The sequence below is a fragment of the Leptonychotes weddellii genome, chromosome 9, assembly GCF_054177405.1.
Source record: "Leptonychotes weddellii isolate Sample4059 chromosome 9, ASM5417740v2, whole genome shotgun sequence".
NCBI lineage: Eukaryota > Metazoa > Chordata > Mammalia > Carnivora > Phocidae > Leptonychotes > Leptonychotes weddellii.
The window spans coordinates 99,051,406-99,069,784 of record NC_138377.1 but is presented as its reverse complement, the minus strand read 5'-3'; the positions used below and the strand labels follow the sequence as shown (position 1 = coordinate 99,069,784).

General features: G+C 35.5%; 1 protein-coding gene across 11 annotated transcripts in view; it reads left to right on the top strand.

Moving 5' to 3' along the window:
• MYO9A (myosin IXA) overlaps positions 1–18,379 on the top strand; it is a 271,185-nt gene that overhangs the window by 156,474 nt on the left and 96,332 nt on the right. For 6 of the 11 annotated variants that reach the window (XM_081831336.1, XM_081831342.1, XM_081831337.1 and 3 more), the window contains 9 exons: positions 2,524–2,646; positions 4,414–4,494; positions 6,695–6,805; positions 7,628–7,750; positions 9,551–9,700; positions 10,708–11,027; positions 11,594–13,198; positions 16,149–16,248; positions 16,758–16,973. In XM_081831336.1, coding sequence (XP_081687462.1) covers positions 2,524–2,646; positions 4,414–4,494; positions 6,695–6,805; positions 7,628–7,750; positions 9,551–9,700; positions 10,708–11,027; positions 11,594–13,198; positions 16,149–16,248; positions 16,758–16,973 — 2,829 coding nt within the window. The remainder of the gene's footprint in view (positions 1–2,523; positions 2,647–4,413; positions 4,495–6,694; positions 6,806–7,627; positions 7,751–9,550; positions 9,701–10,707; positions 11,028–11,593; positions 13,199–16,148; positions 16,249–16,757; positions 16,974–18,379) is intronic. The other 5 variants (XM_081831344.1, XM_081831346.1, XM_081831345.1 and 2 more) reach the window with 2 other exon arrangements.

The window sequence follows — 18,379 nt, the reverse complement described above, 5'->3', positions numbered from 1 at the left end:
TATAATTAATATACAGTGTTGTACTAGTTTCAGGTGTACAACATGTTGATTCATTGATTCTCAGTGCTCACCACCTGTCAGCAACAATGTTATTACAATATTACTGACTATATTCCCTATGCTGTACTTTTCATCTCTGTGACTTTTTTATTTTATAACTGGAATTTTATTTCTTAATCCCCTTTATCTATTTCACCCCTCCCCTCTAGCAGCTAACACTTTTTTTTCTGTTTGAGTCTGTTTATTCATTTGTTTTGTTTTCTGGGTTCCACATTATAAGTGAAATCATATGGTATTTGTCTTTCTCTGTCTTATTTCACTTAGCATAATATCCTCTTGATCTATCCGTGTTGTCACAAATGCCAAGATCTCATTCTTTTTTATGGCTGAGTAATAGCCCTATTGTGTATATGTGTGTGTTTGAATACATATACCTCACCTCTTCTTTATCCATTCGTTAATTGATACTTGGATTGCTTCCATATCTTGACTGTTGTAAATAATGTTGCAGTAAACATAGGGGTGCGTATATCTCTCTGAATTAGTGTTTTTTCTTTGGGTAGATACCCAGTAGTGGAATTATTGGATCATATGGTATTTCTATTTTTAATTTTTTGAGGAACCTGCATACTGTTTTTCATAGTGGCTGTACCAATTTAGGTTCCACCAGTAGTGCATGAGGGTTCCTTTTTCTCCACATCCTCACCAACACTTGTTATTTCTTGTCTTTCTGATGCTAGCCATTCTGATAGGTATAAGGTGCTATCTCACTGTGGTTTTGATTTGTATTTCCCTGATAATGAGTGATGTTGAACATTTTTTTCTTGTGTCTGTTGATCATCTCTGTGTCTTCTTTGGAAAATGTCTCTTTGGTTCTCTGCCATTTTTTAATTGCATCATTTTTATTAACCCCTTATTGGATATATCATTTGCAGGTATCTTCTCCCATTTATTTTGTTGCCTTTCATTTTGTTGATGGTTTCCCTTGCTGTGCAAAAGCTTTTATTTTGATGTAGTCCCAGTAGTTTATTTTTGCTTTTGTTTCCCTTGCCTAAGGAGACATATCTAGAAAAATGTTGCTAAGGCTGATGTTCAAAGGGATTACTGATTCTGTTTTTTTTCTAGAGTTTTCATGGTTTCAGGTCTCACATTTAGGTCTTTACTCCAATTTGAGTTTATTTTTGAGTATAGTGTGAGAAAGTGGTCAGGTTGAATGATTGTCATTATGTTGTCATTTATACTTTGAGAATTGCCTGTTTCCGGTCTTTTGTTCATTTGTTAATTGTGGGATGAGTTTTTAAAGGAATTTTTATAGTTCTTATGTACAGATAGTAAGTCTTTGTCATTGTTGGAAAAATTTTACTGAGTTGCGTTTGTTAAAATATGTATTGTATTTATCACTTGAAGGTTTGTATTTTTAAGTGTTTATATTGTCAAAATTAATATTTTTTAAAAAGACTTAAATTTGTCATGTTTTTAACTCCGTTCTGTGCTTCTCATATAATAAAATTTTTAGTACTTTTTGAGTAACATTATATAGTTTACATATGTGTAGATATATTCTTTCCATGGACAGACTCACTGCCATAAATATGGTATGGTTTTAAAAATTGTGATTGGCTACAAAAGCTCTCAAATACTTTATTAATATCCTATTTTGTATTCTTTAATTGCTTTATGTATAACTCCAGTCTTATTATTAAGATTAGTAATTAGTATATCAGGATCATGGTTGATAGGGTTGATGTTTTGTTTTCATTTTCTGTATACATTTCTGGCTTACATGCTATAGCCCTAGGATTGAATTTAATTTACTGTCTCTGTGAATCAGGATTCAGTTACAGATAACAGTAATAACTGTGGATATTTTTAAGTAGAAAAGGACTTAATTCAAAGAGGCACTTACAAAATCATTAGAAGTCTTAGAGTTTCAGAGTATTAAAAGAGCAGTGCAGAACTGACCCCAGCTGTAATCAGCTAGGAAAGCAGGAAACTGCCATTCTAGCTGCTGCGTTCAGGCACATACTATCCGTGGTATGATCCAGGAATCAGAAAGGAGCTGCTACAACTATTGGCTCCAGGGCTAAGATGCATTTATTAGAGTTTCAGTGACAACACAAATTCCGTGTACTCTGCCTCTCAACTCATAAAGGTAGTACCTGGACATTGGGATCACAAAAAGCTAAAGTACTTTGATGTGCGTGCTCATCAGAAGAAACAGAACCTAGTAGTCAAAGTCTCTGCTTCAGTTATACCTTCCTAGCTTCACGTGTGGGATTTTAAATGATAAACTTAAATTGCATCTGGAACCCAAATGCAAGAGTTTGAGAAATGCAGTTTTCTTTTTAGCTGGAAAGCTTCTGCTGGAAAGCAGGAGGGGTAGGATGGATGTTGAATATCCAGTCTCTCATATTCACCACAGTCATTATACATAGGTGATAATGAAAACTGGCTTGTAATTTTGTTTTTCCTGTTCTTTGATTAATTTATGTGAGGAATTTGATTTTTCTCCCTTCTTTTCAGCACTTGCTGGAGGTAAATTCTTTAAAGCATCTGACAAGACTGACGCTACAGGATCGCATCACCAAGTCTCTTCTTCATTTGCACAAGAAAAAAAAACCTCCCAGCATCAGTGCCCAGTTTCAGGTTATTTCTTACTTTACCTTTTTATATAAAAAGGTTTTTTAGAGGAATCTGTTTCATTCAGATTGGCATTGAAAAGTCAAGGTGATCTGCAAGATACCTGAATGGAAGATGATACATATGACTTAAAAGCCATATTATAGTGGTCATTTTGAAGAGAAGTAACAGGGGTGGAAAAAGTCAGCTGCCTTTCTTTTTCATCCTTTTATGTGTGGGTAGTGGATATCCCAAAGAGTAATTCATTGTTTTCAGTGTGAGGAGATAGGCAGCAGAAAATTGATACTATAAACAAAACCTGCCTTTAAGCAACTATCAAGGAAAAAAAATCAAATGGTATATGTATATACAAACTAGTATATAGTATATCTTTGGTTTTATATGAAGTCATAGAACAGGCAAAACTAACTTACCATCTTAGAAGTCAGGGTAATTGTTACCCTTGATTCAGGTGTGGCGGTAGGTAACTTATGTACAGTAACCTTGCTAAATTCAATGGGATGGGGTAAAGATGGGCTTCTGAGGTTCTGGTAATATTTTATTGAGTTGGGCTTTGGTTACAAGAGTGTGTTCCTTTTGGGAAAATTCATCAAACTGTGTACTTGTGATTTAAGCATTTTATTTTATGTATTTTATAATACAATAAACATTTCTGACAAGAACACTTAAAAGTAAAAAAATTATATGTTGCTGTAATATATATGACAATAATAATAGGAGTCTATATGGTTATAAGGCTTCTAAGTTTTACTGGAAGTCACAAAATATTAACTCTGAGTAGACTGTGACAAGTTTGCATATTATAATCTGTAGAGCAGCCACTAAAAAATACTACAAAGAAATGTAACAGAGAAGCCAATAGATAAATAGAATACTAAAAAACAAAATATGTTATCTGACCATAAAATAGAATTAAACCAGAAATCAATAAAGAAAAGATAACAATCCCCAGATGTTTGGAAAATAAAAAGCAGACATCTAAATAATGCATGAGTCAAAGAGGAAGGAAGATTTTAAAAATATTTTAAATGAAAGTAAAATATCGAAGTTTGTGCAATGTAGCTAAAGCAGTTTTCCAAGGTTCATTGATAACATTAAATGCTTTTAATGAAAGGAAAAAGGCCTCAAATCAAAAACGTAAGCTTCTATCTTAGGAAACAAGCAAAAGAAAAACATACTAATTCCAAAGCAAGCAAATAGAATGAAATGATAAAGATAAAAGCAGAGATCAATGAAATCGAAAACAAAAATAATAGAGAAAAATCAATGAAACCAAAAAGTTGGTTCTTTGAAAAGATAAAAAAAATTATAAACCTCTAGCTAGACTAATCAGAAAAAAAAGAGGTAAAGTACAAATTATCAGTATCAGGAATGAAAGAGGGGGACATCACTAGCATGAACACTGAAAGTGGGGGACTACTAGCTAGTGGATACCCTACAGGAAATTTTCAAAGTTGTTCTAGGAACGCATGAGTTTGAGTAAATTGTTTCATGAAATGTGAAGAAAAGTGAAAAATTTATTCTAGACGTTATTCTTTAATATATCTGCAGTATATACTGTTGCCAAACTATCAGCTTTAAGATTAAACTACCATCCTTCTCCTTAATTAAATCAGTATGGGAATATACACAACTTGCTTTTGAGAAAGAAAGCTATTTCTGTGTATACCATTGTTTCAGCATAGTTTGCCAACATTATTGTTTGTATTTATAAATTGTTTTCTGCCAGTTTAGAATGGGAGAAAATGCTAATTATATTGCTCTGTATTGCAGGCCTCGTTAAGCAAGCTGATGGAGACTCTAGATCAAGCAGAACCCTATTTTGTAAAATGCATTCGTTCTAATGCTGAAAAGGTAAAAATGTCCTTTAAATGAGAGCTTCTAGCTCCACTTACTTCAAATCAGGCTTTACATTTTTTTTAAGGAGAGTAAGTAGAGGGGAAGAGCGTTTATAATCTTTTTAAGGAAAACAGTGTTCTGTATTTTCTGTAGATATCCTTCTATTTCTGTACTTACCTGCCTTTTTGGTATTTAAATGGGCTTGATTTAGTGTTTCCTAAGAATCTGAGAAACAAATATGTTATGAAATTCCATCATAAAAAAGAGTTTTATGCAACTTTTGTTACCCTGAGATTTAATCTTATTTGCATATAAGCTGTCATTCTTAAAGAATTTGCTTAGCATTTTTTATGTTTAGAGCTTTTTATCTCTGCTAAATAAGGAAGGTGCTGTGGACATTCTTGATTCCTTCCTGTTTTCTATGATAGGTCTCCTAATTAGAGTTTTGCAAAATATATCTAATAAGTATAAACATTTGTCATATTTCTTTATGTTCATCATAGGAAAAAATAGTTCCCAGCCTGAATAGCTAAAATGTATAGTTCTCTAGTACTGTAAATATATAGTGTGAATTAGATCCAGCTTTCTTAATTTTTAGGAAGCAGTCTTCAACTCTGCAGTTTACAAACTTTGTGAACTTACCATTTCTGTGGCTTTTATGTTTTCATCTTTGTAAGAATATACTATAATTATAGGACCAGCCTAATAGTGTGTTGGTAGTATACATGGGTCAATACCTGCAAAGTACTTAGAATGTTCCTGGCCCTGAACTAATTGTTTAGTATTTTGCTAGCTATTCTTTTAGAGTAACAAAAAAGGAAAACTTTTTATTTACAGTTAAATAGAAGTTTGAGTCCTATTCATTGAGACCTTGTTATACAGAGAGTTTAATTAGTGAAGTGTATTTCAGGGCATAGAATAAGTACTAAATAAACATTGACTGCTATTATTACTATTTTTTAATTTTTATTTCTTAAAGATTTTATTTATTTGAGAGAGAGAGAACACAGGAGGGGCAGAGGGAGAGGGAGAAGCAGGCTCTCCGCTGAGCAGGGACCCCAATGTGGGGCTCAATCCCAGGACCCTGGGATCATGACCTGAGCCAAAGGCAGATGCTTAACTGACTGAGCCACCCAGGTGCCCTGACTGCTATTACTATTTAACATAAGTTGCCCATTTGATTTTTTTTCCTTGATAGTTGGTATGTCCCATCTCTCTGCAGGAAAATGTTTGGGATTGCCTTAGGGGGTCATTAAAAATAGTATTTATAGAATAGGAAGAAATCTCAGAAGCCCCAAATAAATCTTTGGAATAGCTAAAAACATGCCTACTGAGATACCTACAAGTGACAGGGTGTTGTGACTGGTGATGAATGACTACCTCCCATTAGCTTCTTCCTCATCAGTGCCTAAGAAGTGAGGAGATCAGTTCTCAGGAACTATAGCAATTTTTTGTTTTTCAGTGTGTCCTACCAGTATCATCAGCAAAAAGCATTTAGGGAAATAAGCTACTCTTTTATTTTTTTTTAAAGATATATTTATTTGAGAGCAAGAGAGAGAGTGGGGGGGGTGAGGGGCAGAGGGGGAGAAAGAGAATCTCAACCCATCTCCCTGCTGAGGGCAGAGCTGGAGGCGGGGCTTGGTCTCATGACCCTGAGATCATGGACTTGAGCCAAAACCAAGAGTCAGATGCTTAACCAACTGAGCTCCCCAGGTGCCACAGGAAATAAGCTACTCTTAAACTTGTACTAGTCATTGAAAGAAGAATCTGTCAGCTCTCAGTTAACCAAGGCAACTGGTAGAGTGAGTGGGGTAGGTGGTTTCTGAGTGAGATTATAGAGAAAATCTTAATTAAAAACAAAAATACAGACACTATTGACTACATATAAGTAGGTTATAGATTTCTTTAGTAGCTAGACTATGTGGCCTCCTCCTCTGGGCAACTACATTTCTTTTTAGCTTTGAAGGTCCTCTCCCTCTGCAACTAGAGCAGCCTGGAAGCTTGGTTTCTCCTTTTTCCCTAGGGTCAGGCAGTTAGACCTTTTCTGAAGCTACCAGCTGGGGAGGTAAGATTTTCCCGTCACCTCAGCTGTGTCTTAACCAGACAATCTCCAGTCAATTTTTAGACATTCAAAAGCTAACCATACTTATAGGAGAAACATTAATTTGGGGATCTCTTAGTCTGGGTTAATTTTTTTCCATTTGCTTTGTTTTAGCTGCCGTTAAGATTCAATGATGCCTTGGTACTTCGACAGCTTCGGTACACTGGGATGCTGGAGACAGTTCGAATTCGCCAATCCGGATACAGCTGCAAATATTCTTTCCAGGTTATACTTTTATAGTGATATTTAAATGTATATACACTTAAGTAAGTTATTCCTGTGTCGTGCTTATTTTTTATTTGGGTCTCACTTGTTTATTTCTCCTATTTCTTCGTTTGCATTCCATCTTTTGTATACAGAATTGAAGAGGGGTAGAGAGTACTCACTTCCATTGAATGGCAGTTATTAAACTGTGGTGTGATAGAATACAGTTCCTGACTAAGTTTACTCATAACACAGTAGTTCTTCCTACTGATTACTCCAGTAAATGAAAGAGTTCAGTCAGAACTGTCTAGTTCAAAAGATTCCATTTAGTTTTCTGTAAAGTTATCTCAGCCAGATTTTCTTTCATCGTAAGCTGCCAGCAAGGCTTACAGTTATTCTCATCAGCTATTGCTGCTATGGGTATAGAAATTATGTTGAAGCTTTTCAGCAGCTGAGCAAGTTCTTTGCTGTTTCTGGGAGGGAAAGCTTCATTCTCAGTTATACCGTAACACCTTTGCATATTTTTCTGCTAAAAATTTCAGTTATTAAATAACTTTTTCCTTGGTCGTTAATATAGCTTTCTCAAAAGGGATCATTAGTTTCTGCTTTTTTCTTCTTCCATTCCCCTTTGATAACAAAATATGTAGAATTCACTATCTTCTCTCTACCCCCACCCCCATTTTACAAATTAACTGTTTTGTAATTTTTTAAATTAAGTAATTTCTTGGTTTCAGTCTCTAAAAGATGAGGAAAGGATCAATAAAAGGACAATTAGCTAGTTTAGGACCATGTTTACATATAATTTTCTTGTGATTTTACAACATTTTTCTTTTCATTTTTCAGGATTTTGTGAGCCACTTCCACGTACTTCTTCCCCGAAATATTATTCCATCCAAATTTAACATTCAAGATTTCTTCAGGAAAATAAATCTTAATTCAGATAATTATCAAGTTGGAAAATCCATGGTAAATATAACATATACAGTCCTTATCAAATTTGAGTGCATTTTTATATTTAAATAATAATGACGATCATGAGAACATTTATGAAAAAGTTAGTGTACCAGATATCATAAGGAAATTGATTAGGCCAAGACTTTTACTTAATATAGTCAGTATTAACCAAAGAGCTTCTTGCCAATGCTCTAGTTCTGTCTGTAGTTTTAACTGCTTAAAAACAATCTCTTCCCCAGGTATTCTACCATGATTTTCAACTCAACTTGCTCGAAGTGACCTTATCCAGATTCCCCTACTGTCCTTAATTTATCAACTACTCTTTCTCTGTCATCCTTCTTCTAGGTTCTTAGGCTAAAAACTGTAATATATTTGGACTACCCTTCACTTTAATCCTTTTGCAAAGTTCTGTTTCTTTTTCCCCTCACAAATGATTTTCATCTCTCCCTTTTTCTTTATTCCTACTGCTTGCATTTTAGTCTGTTCCTTAGCTCTCACTTGTATTTCTCTTAAAGTAAACAGATCCCTCATCTGATTTCAGTCTGTCATTCCATTTAACTCACTCTACCCATAGTATCAAAATCATCTTAGTACCTCTTTCTTTTATGTTGGCTTCCTGCTTAATAATAATCCCATGATAACCTCCTCTTTAAATTCAAACATCTTTCTCTTCAAGAACTTCCATGTCCTCACTGCACACCATTTAATATCTTCTTTATGAAGATTAATTGTTCCTTTGACCCCTGTGTATACTGCCATGTACATGTACATTTATTATTATTTCCAACTCCTTGTTTTGCTCAGGTAGAGGCCTCTGTCTTTTGCCCTTATAGTTTACTGTTTTCCTTTTTGCATATCTAATATCGATCTCTTATTTTTTTAAAATAGTTTTTAATTTTTGACAGACATGGGAGGTGATGGATACATTAATTAGTTTGTGATAATTACTTCACAGTGGATACATATATCAAGATAACCCATTGTACACCTTAAATATATATAATTGTTTCTATCTACCTGCTCTTTTTTTTTAAAGATTTTATTTATTTATTTATTCATTTGAGAGAGCGAGAATGAGAGAGAGAGCACATGAGAGGGGGGAGGGTCAGAGGGAGAAGCAGACTCCCCGCTGAGCAGGGAGCCCGATGCGGGACTCGATCCCGGGACTCCAGGATCATGACCTGAGCTGAAGGCAGTCGCTTAACCAACTGAGCCACCCAGGTGCCCACTATCTACCTGCTCTTAAGGGTAAAGTGCAAATCCTATTTCCAGAGGGTCTATGTCTAAGTTATATTTGTTTTCCCCTATATCCCCAAAGATTTATTAATGGAATGGAAGAGTAAATAAACTGGTTAATAGCCTTGGATAGCAAGAAACCTTTGATGCATACTGGGTTTCAAAAAGACTTTTATTATTGGTTTATTCATATTATCATCAAACTTGAAGATCTGTGGTTCCCACTTTTCCCCCCCACCCTAACATCCTTGAAAATAGGAAAAATGACATGTTACCAGTAGTACGTTGGCTCATGATGGTGGTAAATTTCCCAAGGGAATAATACATCACAATCTCTAAGACTGAGAATTTTATATTCATGTTCATTTTTCCATTTCCCCTTCTATATTTTAATGTCTCTTTTTAAATTTGAGAATGACTTCTTTGGATAAATGGATAGAAATATTTATCAGTACTGCTTTTCATGTCTACCATTGTATTCTTCTTTAAAGAAGCTTACCACAGAAAGGATGATTCATGAAATAAATTTCTCATTTCTTCTTAAGCTGTATTCCTCATCTTTCTCCTTTTTGGTAGGTGTTCCTAAAGGAGCAGGAACGACAGCACCTACAAGATCTGCTTCACCAAGAGGTGCTCCGCAGAATCATATTGTTGCAGCGTTGGTTCAGGGTTCTTCTGTGTAGGCAGCATTTCCTCCATCTGAGACAGGCATCCATCATTATCCAGGTTGGAAGCAAAGGATTCCTCATATGAGATTTGCTAGTTTATGTGGCCTTTATTTTAGTAACTAGAATTTTATTGTGAAACATTTGAGTAAGAATATAAACTTCTTCAGAGATGAGAATGTGTCCTATTCATCTTTTTAAAAAGTTTATTTATTTATTTGAGAGAGAGAGAGAATGGACAGGGGGAGGGGCAAAGGGAGAGGGAGAGAGAGAATCTCAAGCAGACTCCCTGCTGAATGCGGAGCCTGACACAGTGCTCGATCTCATGACCATGAAATCATGACCTGAGCTGAAACCAAGAGTCGGATGCTTTATCGACTGAGCCACCTAGGCGCCACTCCTGTTCATTTGGGTTCATAGCACCCAACAGATTACTTATTATAATAATAGACTACTGATAAATATTGATGGAGTTGAATTTAAATTAAATTGAATTTATAGCTATATTGTCTTATAAGGTATGGTTGGAGCAAAGGAGTTATGTGCCTTAATTTTTGTTGACATAGTTATTTTTATTTGATAGTTTCCTGAGAATATTTGAGAGTTATATTGCTCTGTACTCATCTTGGATGATAGGAATCTTATTTTGTATTTTTCTGTTTTATTTTCTCCCTCATTGATATATATGATGACCGTTCTCCTCCATAGGCCCCTTTTTGTTTATATAAGAAAATCTTTAGAATCTTAATCTTTGAAACGTGTGCATGTTGGCCTTAAACCCATTAATATTGGCAAACTGTGGCATGAAAAGATAATGTAATTTGTTAAAGCATCAAAAATTTTTAAATTATTTTAAGTTCTGTGTAACTTCATTGAGGTTATATTTTCTAAAAGAGTTGTTTTAGCCAAGCATATCTGGAAAAGAAAAACTTTTTTTTCCCACTTTAATCATGCGGAATTTAACTCTTTAGGCACTTAACCTTTAATTGTGACATAATAAACTTACTCTTTTTTTCTGTGAAAATATGGTATAAGATAAGACAGCAGTTTTTATTGTTTTCCCCACAGCGATTCTGGAGGAATTACCTAAATCAGAAGCAAGTCAGAAATGTAGCTGTGCAGAAGGATGCTTTAGTTATGGCTAGTGCGGCCACTCTTCTCCAGGCTTCCTGGCGTGCTCACTTGGAGAGGCAGCGGTATTTGGAGCTCCGGACTGCAACCATCATCATCCAGCAGAGATGGAAGGAACATTATAGGCGGAGACATATGGCTGCTGTCTACATTCAGGCAAGATGGAAAGGCTACAGGGAAAGTAAGAGATATCAAGAACAAAGGAACAAAATCATCCTTTTGCAATCAATATGTAGAGGATTCAGAGCAAGACAAAGGTAATCTTTGTTGCTATGATAATTACTCCTTCTCTTTCCAAGTATTTTGTTTATATCTCTGCGCTAACACTTGCCTAACTTGTATTAGAATAGGTTATATATAATTTTGTCTTCTCCACTAGGCTGTGGTACTCCTAGCAGTTTTAACCCACATTGTGTGGTCTATAATAGAAGCTAAATAGATGTTTATTGCATTAAATTGGATTGAAAACCTACATGGTCCATATGGTTATAACTGCTAAGAGTTAACTTTTACATTTGGCTTAGTCTTTAAAAATTGGCAATATTCAGTTGTTTTTACCTTTAGAAACTTTAATTTCATTTTAAGGTTTATCTTAAATATATTTTTTAAATGAGAGTTTTGACTAGAATGCCCTATTAGAAATTATGCACTTAATAAAATATCATCTCACTCATAGAAATGGAATTATGAAATGTGTACCCAAGTTAGCTTAAGAAGAAAAATGTGGAACTCTCAATTTATTTCTTAAATTCTCAGTAAAATGTATTCTCTCCAGTAGTAACTAGAAGATATCTCTAACCCATTTTTCCCTGTTTTTATATAGATTTAAAGTTTTAAAAGAACAAAGACTGAAAGAAACAAAACTAGAACTTGGATTGGCAAATACTGAGCCATCTGGAGCTCTGGAAATTCAGGGTTCAGACCCTTCAGAGTGGGAGGATTGTTCCTTTGACAACAGAGTAAAAGCTATAGAGGAATGTAAATCTGTGATAGAGAGTAATCGAATTAGCCAGGAAATTTCAATGGACCGCTTGAAAGAGTCCCCAGACAAGCGACAGGAGAGAGCCAGAAGCCAAAGTGGTGTAGACTTGCAGGAAGAAGTGATTGTAAGAGAGAGACCTAAGTCCTTGGAGGATCTCCACCAAAAAAAAGTAGGTCGGGCCAAAAGAGAAAGTCGGAGAATGAGAGAACTAGAGCAAGCTATATTTAGTTTAGAATTGTTGAAAGTTCGTTCTCTTGGTGGCGTGTCTCCTTCAGAGGAACGTAGATGGTCTACAGAACTGATGCCTGAAGGCCTTCAGTCTCTACAGGGTACACCTGACAGTGAAAGCTCTCAAGGAAGCTTAGAACTTCTGAGTTGTGAGGAAAGCCAGAAGAGCAAACTGGAGTCCATAATTTTAGATGAAGGAGACTTGCAGTTTCAATCACCTAAAATATCTAGCAGTCCAAAATTTGATTCACAGAACAATGCCCTCAGTGCCTCAAGTGAGACTAACTATACATTGATTGAAAAAGGGGCATCCTCTGACTCAGTGTATTTGAAGAATGGGACTATGAAGGAAAAACTGGTTTGCAGTTCTGAATCTATTACCTATAAGCCACAGCTGAGAGACCCCTATATTTCAAATAGTTTGCCTACATTTTTTTATATTCCTCAACAAGACCCACTGAAAACAAGTTCCCAACTAGATACAAGTATCCAGAGAAACAAGCTATTAGAAAGTGAAGAAACACTTTCAGCTCTCACTTTGGATATCAACAGGGAAGCCAGAAAGTACCACTTCCCAGGAGAAAATCAAGTTGTTACATCTTTGAATACAGACTCTTCTAATACTGTGCTGAAGAAGTTAGAAAAGCTAAACATTGAGAAGGAAGAAAGGCAAAAGCAGTTGCAGCAACAGAATGAAAAAGAGATGATGGAACAGATACGTCAGCAAACAGATATTTTAGAGAAGGAGCGTAAAGCCTTCAAGACAATTGAAAAGCCAAGAACTGGGGAGTCCTTCCTGGCACCATCTTTCCATCCATCAGAGCAAAGAGTAGAGAGGCCATCCTCTCTCCTCATTCTGAATACCCCAAATAAGGAAGAACCGAATGTAGTAGGGCCTCCATCAGTAACTGTAAAAGATGCAGCTCTTCTTCCAAAAGACAGTCCTTCTGTTCACCTACCCCAGAAGGACCGACCTGTCACCTTGTTCTTTGAAAGGAAAGGAGGCCCATGCCAATTTGCTACTACCAAGGAATTATCCAAGACAGACAGAATGTGCACCCAACTGAATGTAGCCTCTAAAGTTTCTAATAATCGTATTTCAAAAAGAGAACACCATAGACCAGCTCAGTCTTATAGCCACAAATCTGATGACCCTTCCAGAGATGGAACTACTAGGGTTATTTTCTTTATGCCAAAGGACAATATGAGTATTTCCCTGTAAGTGAAATGCTTATTTATTTTATGTATAAATGGGAAACTTTTTGGAGAATTTTATTAAGGTGCCTTAATCTACCTCAACTATTTGTATGGATGCTACTGAAATTAGCCATTTTCTCTGTGTAAAAAAAAAATTCCCTAATTGTTGACTCTAGCAGCTACCTGAAATTGAATAAAATTATACCATAGAAATCTTTGACTAAGCACAGATAGAGTTTTTTGGTTCCTCCTCATTAAGTGAGAAAGCATCTGTGAAGGGCAGTACAGTGCCTGTAAACCCAGTAGGCATTCAGCAAATGCTGGTTGCCCTAGATCTCTCAGGTGTGGCAAGTCCAATCTTGTTAGTGTCAGGCTTTAAAGTTAATGTACTTTGTCCCAGCGATTAGCCTATTTATGGTCTTCATTAAGTACTTTATACTTTCTTTGTGTGGTAAAAAACACGAAAAGAATACAATTTATCATCTTAACCGTTCTTAATTGTATATGACCATGGTGTTAACTATATGCACATTGCTGTGCAGTGGATCTCTAGAACTTTTTCGTAATTGTAAAAGAAACTCTTATTACCCATCAAACAGCTACTCTCCTTTCCCCTTTCTCCAGGCTCCTGGCAACTACCATTCTACTTTCTAAGAGTTTGACTACTTAAATAGATGGCTCATATAAGTGGAAGTTCTTTATACTTTTAAGTTTTCTTAACTAGTGGTCACCATGGAAAAGCACTTTTTAGATGGAACATGAAAACAAAGATTATAAAATTTAAGAAATTTGTGTTAAGTCTTTGTATATAGTGGATTCTTTCAGTTCTTGTGGGAGAATGTCAATGTTTAAGTAAAAGGAGGGTATATATCTTAGGGATAAAAAAATTAAATTTCACATTTGCTGTGAAAATAACCTTTTCTCTCATCATAGTTTGAGCTTTTAATCTTTCAGTCTTTAAAATTATGTACAGACTTTATAGATCCTTTGTAAATACAAGAAAGAGATCATTGATATTTTTCCATCAGGGATTTTTGTATGGTATTATGAAATGCAGTTGAACTAAATGACAGCGTGAGGTCCTATACTTGCCCATTAACCTAGAGATTGCCCCAAAGTTCAAAGACCTTGTGTAGCATATATAAGCCCATCAGAGTGTTAAAAATATTATTTCCTGTCATTCTGATTAAGTTTAGTGATGTAAGGAGTGTGTGTGTAGCTGTTGGATCCATGAATGTGTTCTGTAGAAGGCTTACTTACAGATTTCAAAAACATTAATCATTCTTGTGAATTCTTGTAAACTCCTTTTATCATTTTCCAAGATAAATAATCTTAGGGCTACTCGATCTAGTTTGCTTTACCTCATTAAGATCTACTTATCTTCAAGATGATTATATATTAGGTTGTTTATGTGAAAGCTTAAGTAACATTCATACTTCAAATCTTCTCGTTGCATTTTATAGAATCGTAAATGTTGGTGTTTCTCAATTATTTTGTCCCGTTTCCACATATTATAGATGAGATCACTGAGGCCTGCAGAGGTGAAATGACTTGTTCAAGGTCACATACTGAGAAATAGTTGGGAATAGAACTTGAGTTTCATGATTAGGAATCACTGTTGAGTTTCATGATTAGGAAGTAACGTTAGTATTCTTTCTATGCCATAGATAAGTGCATAGTGGTCTTCATCTGGTTAATGAAGGAGAACAAAAAAAGAAATCATGGAGAAATCTAAAGAAAATGCTGTGAGTTTAAAAGTTGACTAGGGTTGTCAAGTGCTGTCAAAGGTCCTGTTAATTGTTTCCCTCTTTTTAGAACAAAGCAAAGGCCAATAGGCTCAACTGTGGCAAGAGATTTAATAAAAGGAAATCTTTTAGGATAGCATAGCCTAGGATTGCTAGGCTTAATCATACATTGGTCAAAATGGGAGATCTCTGAGAAGCCTTTAGCTAGCAAAGATTGCCATCTATTTAGGCTTGTTTTAGGATTCAATGCATAGGGCAAAGGACAAGATAACCTCTTACAGCCCCTAGGTCTTCATTTGTAAAAATTAAATGGAAGATTTTGAATGATAGAGCAATTACAAGCCAACTTATATTATAAGTTATTGTCTACTTTAAACCCAGCACTATGCTAGAAGGTAATATATGATTCTCAATGAGCTTATAGTTCTGCTAAGGAGAGATTAGCAATATGTTGTTGATAAAATTTTAAGAATCATGGTACTGAATTAATATAGGTAATTGGGGCCATGAAAGCCCTGGGTTCTATACAGATTTTCATCACATACCCATTTCTACACAGAATTTAATGATAAGATAGTCACATTTTGTGGTTATTCAAGCAAAGTTAAGTTTTCACAAGGTAACACCCCTGTATGGCACACCTCCTTTAACTTGATAACAATTTGTTATCCTGCTAGTATTGATTTTGTTCTGAATAACAAAGTTTTAAAACTACGATAGTAGATGAAAGCTGCAGAGAGGTTTCAGAAAGAAAATCTGCTAGCTAATAGTAACCATCTCAGTATTAAGCAAAGTAATGGGATCTATATCACTTGATAGCTAGTTATCAGGTATTTTATAATGATTAGAATAAAAGGTCTCTTCTAAGACTAATTCTAAGGATTTGGGGATGTGGTGTTTTCCCTTATCATCAAATCCATTTGTTTTCTTGAGCTAATTCTGCTGCTACTATTCTTAAACATATGTCATAGTGGAATATACCCAGTGATTATCGGGGACAGGCCTCTAGTAATCCAGTCAAACATGTCAGTTCTTGATAATACTATTAATTAGGTAAGCACAAAAAAATTGTTTTGGGAATTGAATAAGATCTGGAAGTATTTATGTAATTTGCTAGAATTCTTTGATTTGGCTTGTTAGGCTGTATTTCATGCTGTACTTTAAGACTGCTGCCATGGGATGTCTGCTAGGAATTGAATTGTAATCCTGTTGTTTATTATCCTAAGTGTCAACAAGGAAGCCTTAAACAGTGGAAATCCTCAACTCCGTAAACAAGGTGAACCAACTTGGAAACCTGTGCAGTTAACTGGGCCGGGCCAAGGAGAGGTAAGTATTGGATTTTATCTATATTTTATGCAAAATAGATGCACCTATTTTGGAAATTATTATTCTTATAGGTAGAGGACCTCATTTATGCATTTACTCCCAAGTGTGTATTCGAAAGAAGCTATGAGTTAAGTCTGTTATACTCAGGGAGGTGTACTTCAGGTAGGGAATGTTGACTAAAATCCCAGATTATGTTTACAAAAAAAGATGTTGCTTAAAAAAGGAAGGCAATTTATGCAAGTGGCTTTGGTGACATATTATGATAGTGAAAGATGATTTCCTTGGCTGTGGAGAACAGTGTAGATTTAGCTTTCATTTTTGTCCTTTGTCCAGAGTAATGTATATGGATTGCTTTTGGTTATCTCTGTCACTTCTAGTAGAAAGGACACTACTAGTGGGGTGGAGGGATGTTTCAAGAAATTCATGAGCTCTCTGTCTTTCATTGGCATCATCTCCAAAAAAACCAAAACAAAACATTGTTGTGTTATTTGTTTTATCATTTGGTCAAGCAGGTTGCCAGACCGGCCCATAAAAAGAAAGCTCGAATGGCGCGGACGCGCTCCGATTTCTTGACTAGAGGTACTTTTGCTGATGGGGAGGGGGATACAGAGGAAGATGATTACGATGACATTATTGAGCCCCTTCTCTCCCTTGACCAAGCTTCTCACTCTGAGCTAGGGCCTGCACCCAGCCTGGGTCAGGCCTCTCACAGTGACTCCGAAATGGTAATTTTACAGCAATATAAGAAAAATAGGAAACAAACAAATCTGATGGGAATAGTGAATAGCCTTTGCTAATCTAAAGCTAACCTTCACAGCTTCTTCCTCATACAATGGTTTGTACATGGGAAACCTCAGTGAACACAGCAACAAAGCTAAACCTTAATTTAATAGGACTCAGATAAAGGGCACTTTAACAATGTATGTCAAATCATAAATTAGGGAAAACTAAGGTTATTTAATTTAGCACTAATGTAAAGACTTTCTGTTATATCTTAAAAGGTCTAGAGCAGGGGCCCTCCTCACATTTTTTCTGTAAAGAGCCAGATAGTAAAGTTTTAGATGTTGTGGGTCCTATAGTTTCTGTTGCAACTATTTAACTCTGCCCCTGTAGAGTGAAAACAGCCATAGGCAATAAGTAAACAAATGGGCAGGGCTTTGTTCCAGTAAAACTATTTTTTTTTTAATTTTATTTATTTGACAGAGAGAGACACAGTGAGAGAGAGAACACAAGCAGGGGGAATGGGAGAGGGAGAAGCAGGCTTCCCGCTGAGCAGGGAGCGCAATGCGGGGCTCGATCCCAGGTCCCTGGGATCATGACCTGAGCCAAAGGCAGACGCTTAATGACTGAGCCACCCAGGCACCCCTTCAGTAAAACTATTTACAAAAACAGGCAGTGGGCTGTATTTGATGTGCTGGCCATAGTTTGCTGATTGATCCTTGGTCTAGTGAATAGGCTATATGTTAAATAATCCAATTGCTTTTAACTGAAATGGGACTATCTTTTCCTTTTTTTTTTTTTTTTTTTGCCTTTAAACTTGTTTCCCCTCCCCCATTTTCTAGTACTAGAAAATAAGCATGAATTAAAAAAAAAAAATTAATGAGCAATGCCAAAAATGTTTTCCTGGACCAACGTAGCCAGGTAGAAGGCTGTATGTAATATGAATTTGTATTAATCACAGATTACAACATTGGAGTTATATTTGAATAAAGCTGCACTTAGTCAAAATATTTGACTAAGGACTATAACTTTATCATCATATTTCAACCAACATTAGGAATATATAGTTTGACAAGTATGAATGTATTTATGGACATAAAATGTTTGATTTTAGAATTGTCCTGGAAAATACACAGTATAAGGACTCTGTATGTCTAATATGTACTAAAAACATTATCACTGATGAAGTGGAGTGATATATGCATTTTATTTCCATGCATATCCTTAATTAAGTTGGGTTTCTAATGTTCTTCCTTAGTATCTGTTCATTATGGCAGGAAAATTTTAGGTTGGTCTTCTTGTGACATTAAGTGTTTTATTTTTGAACTGTTTTAAAGTGTGCCAAAGAATTAAATTTTCTGCTAATTTCTAGAATATCCTCATTGTCTTTATCTTCTGTTAGAAATACCCC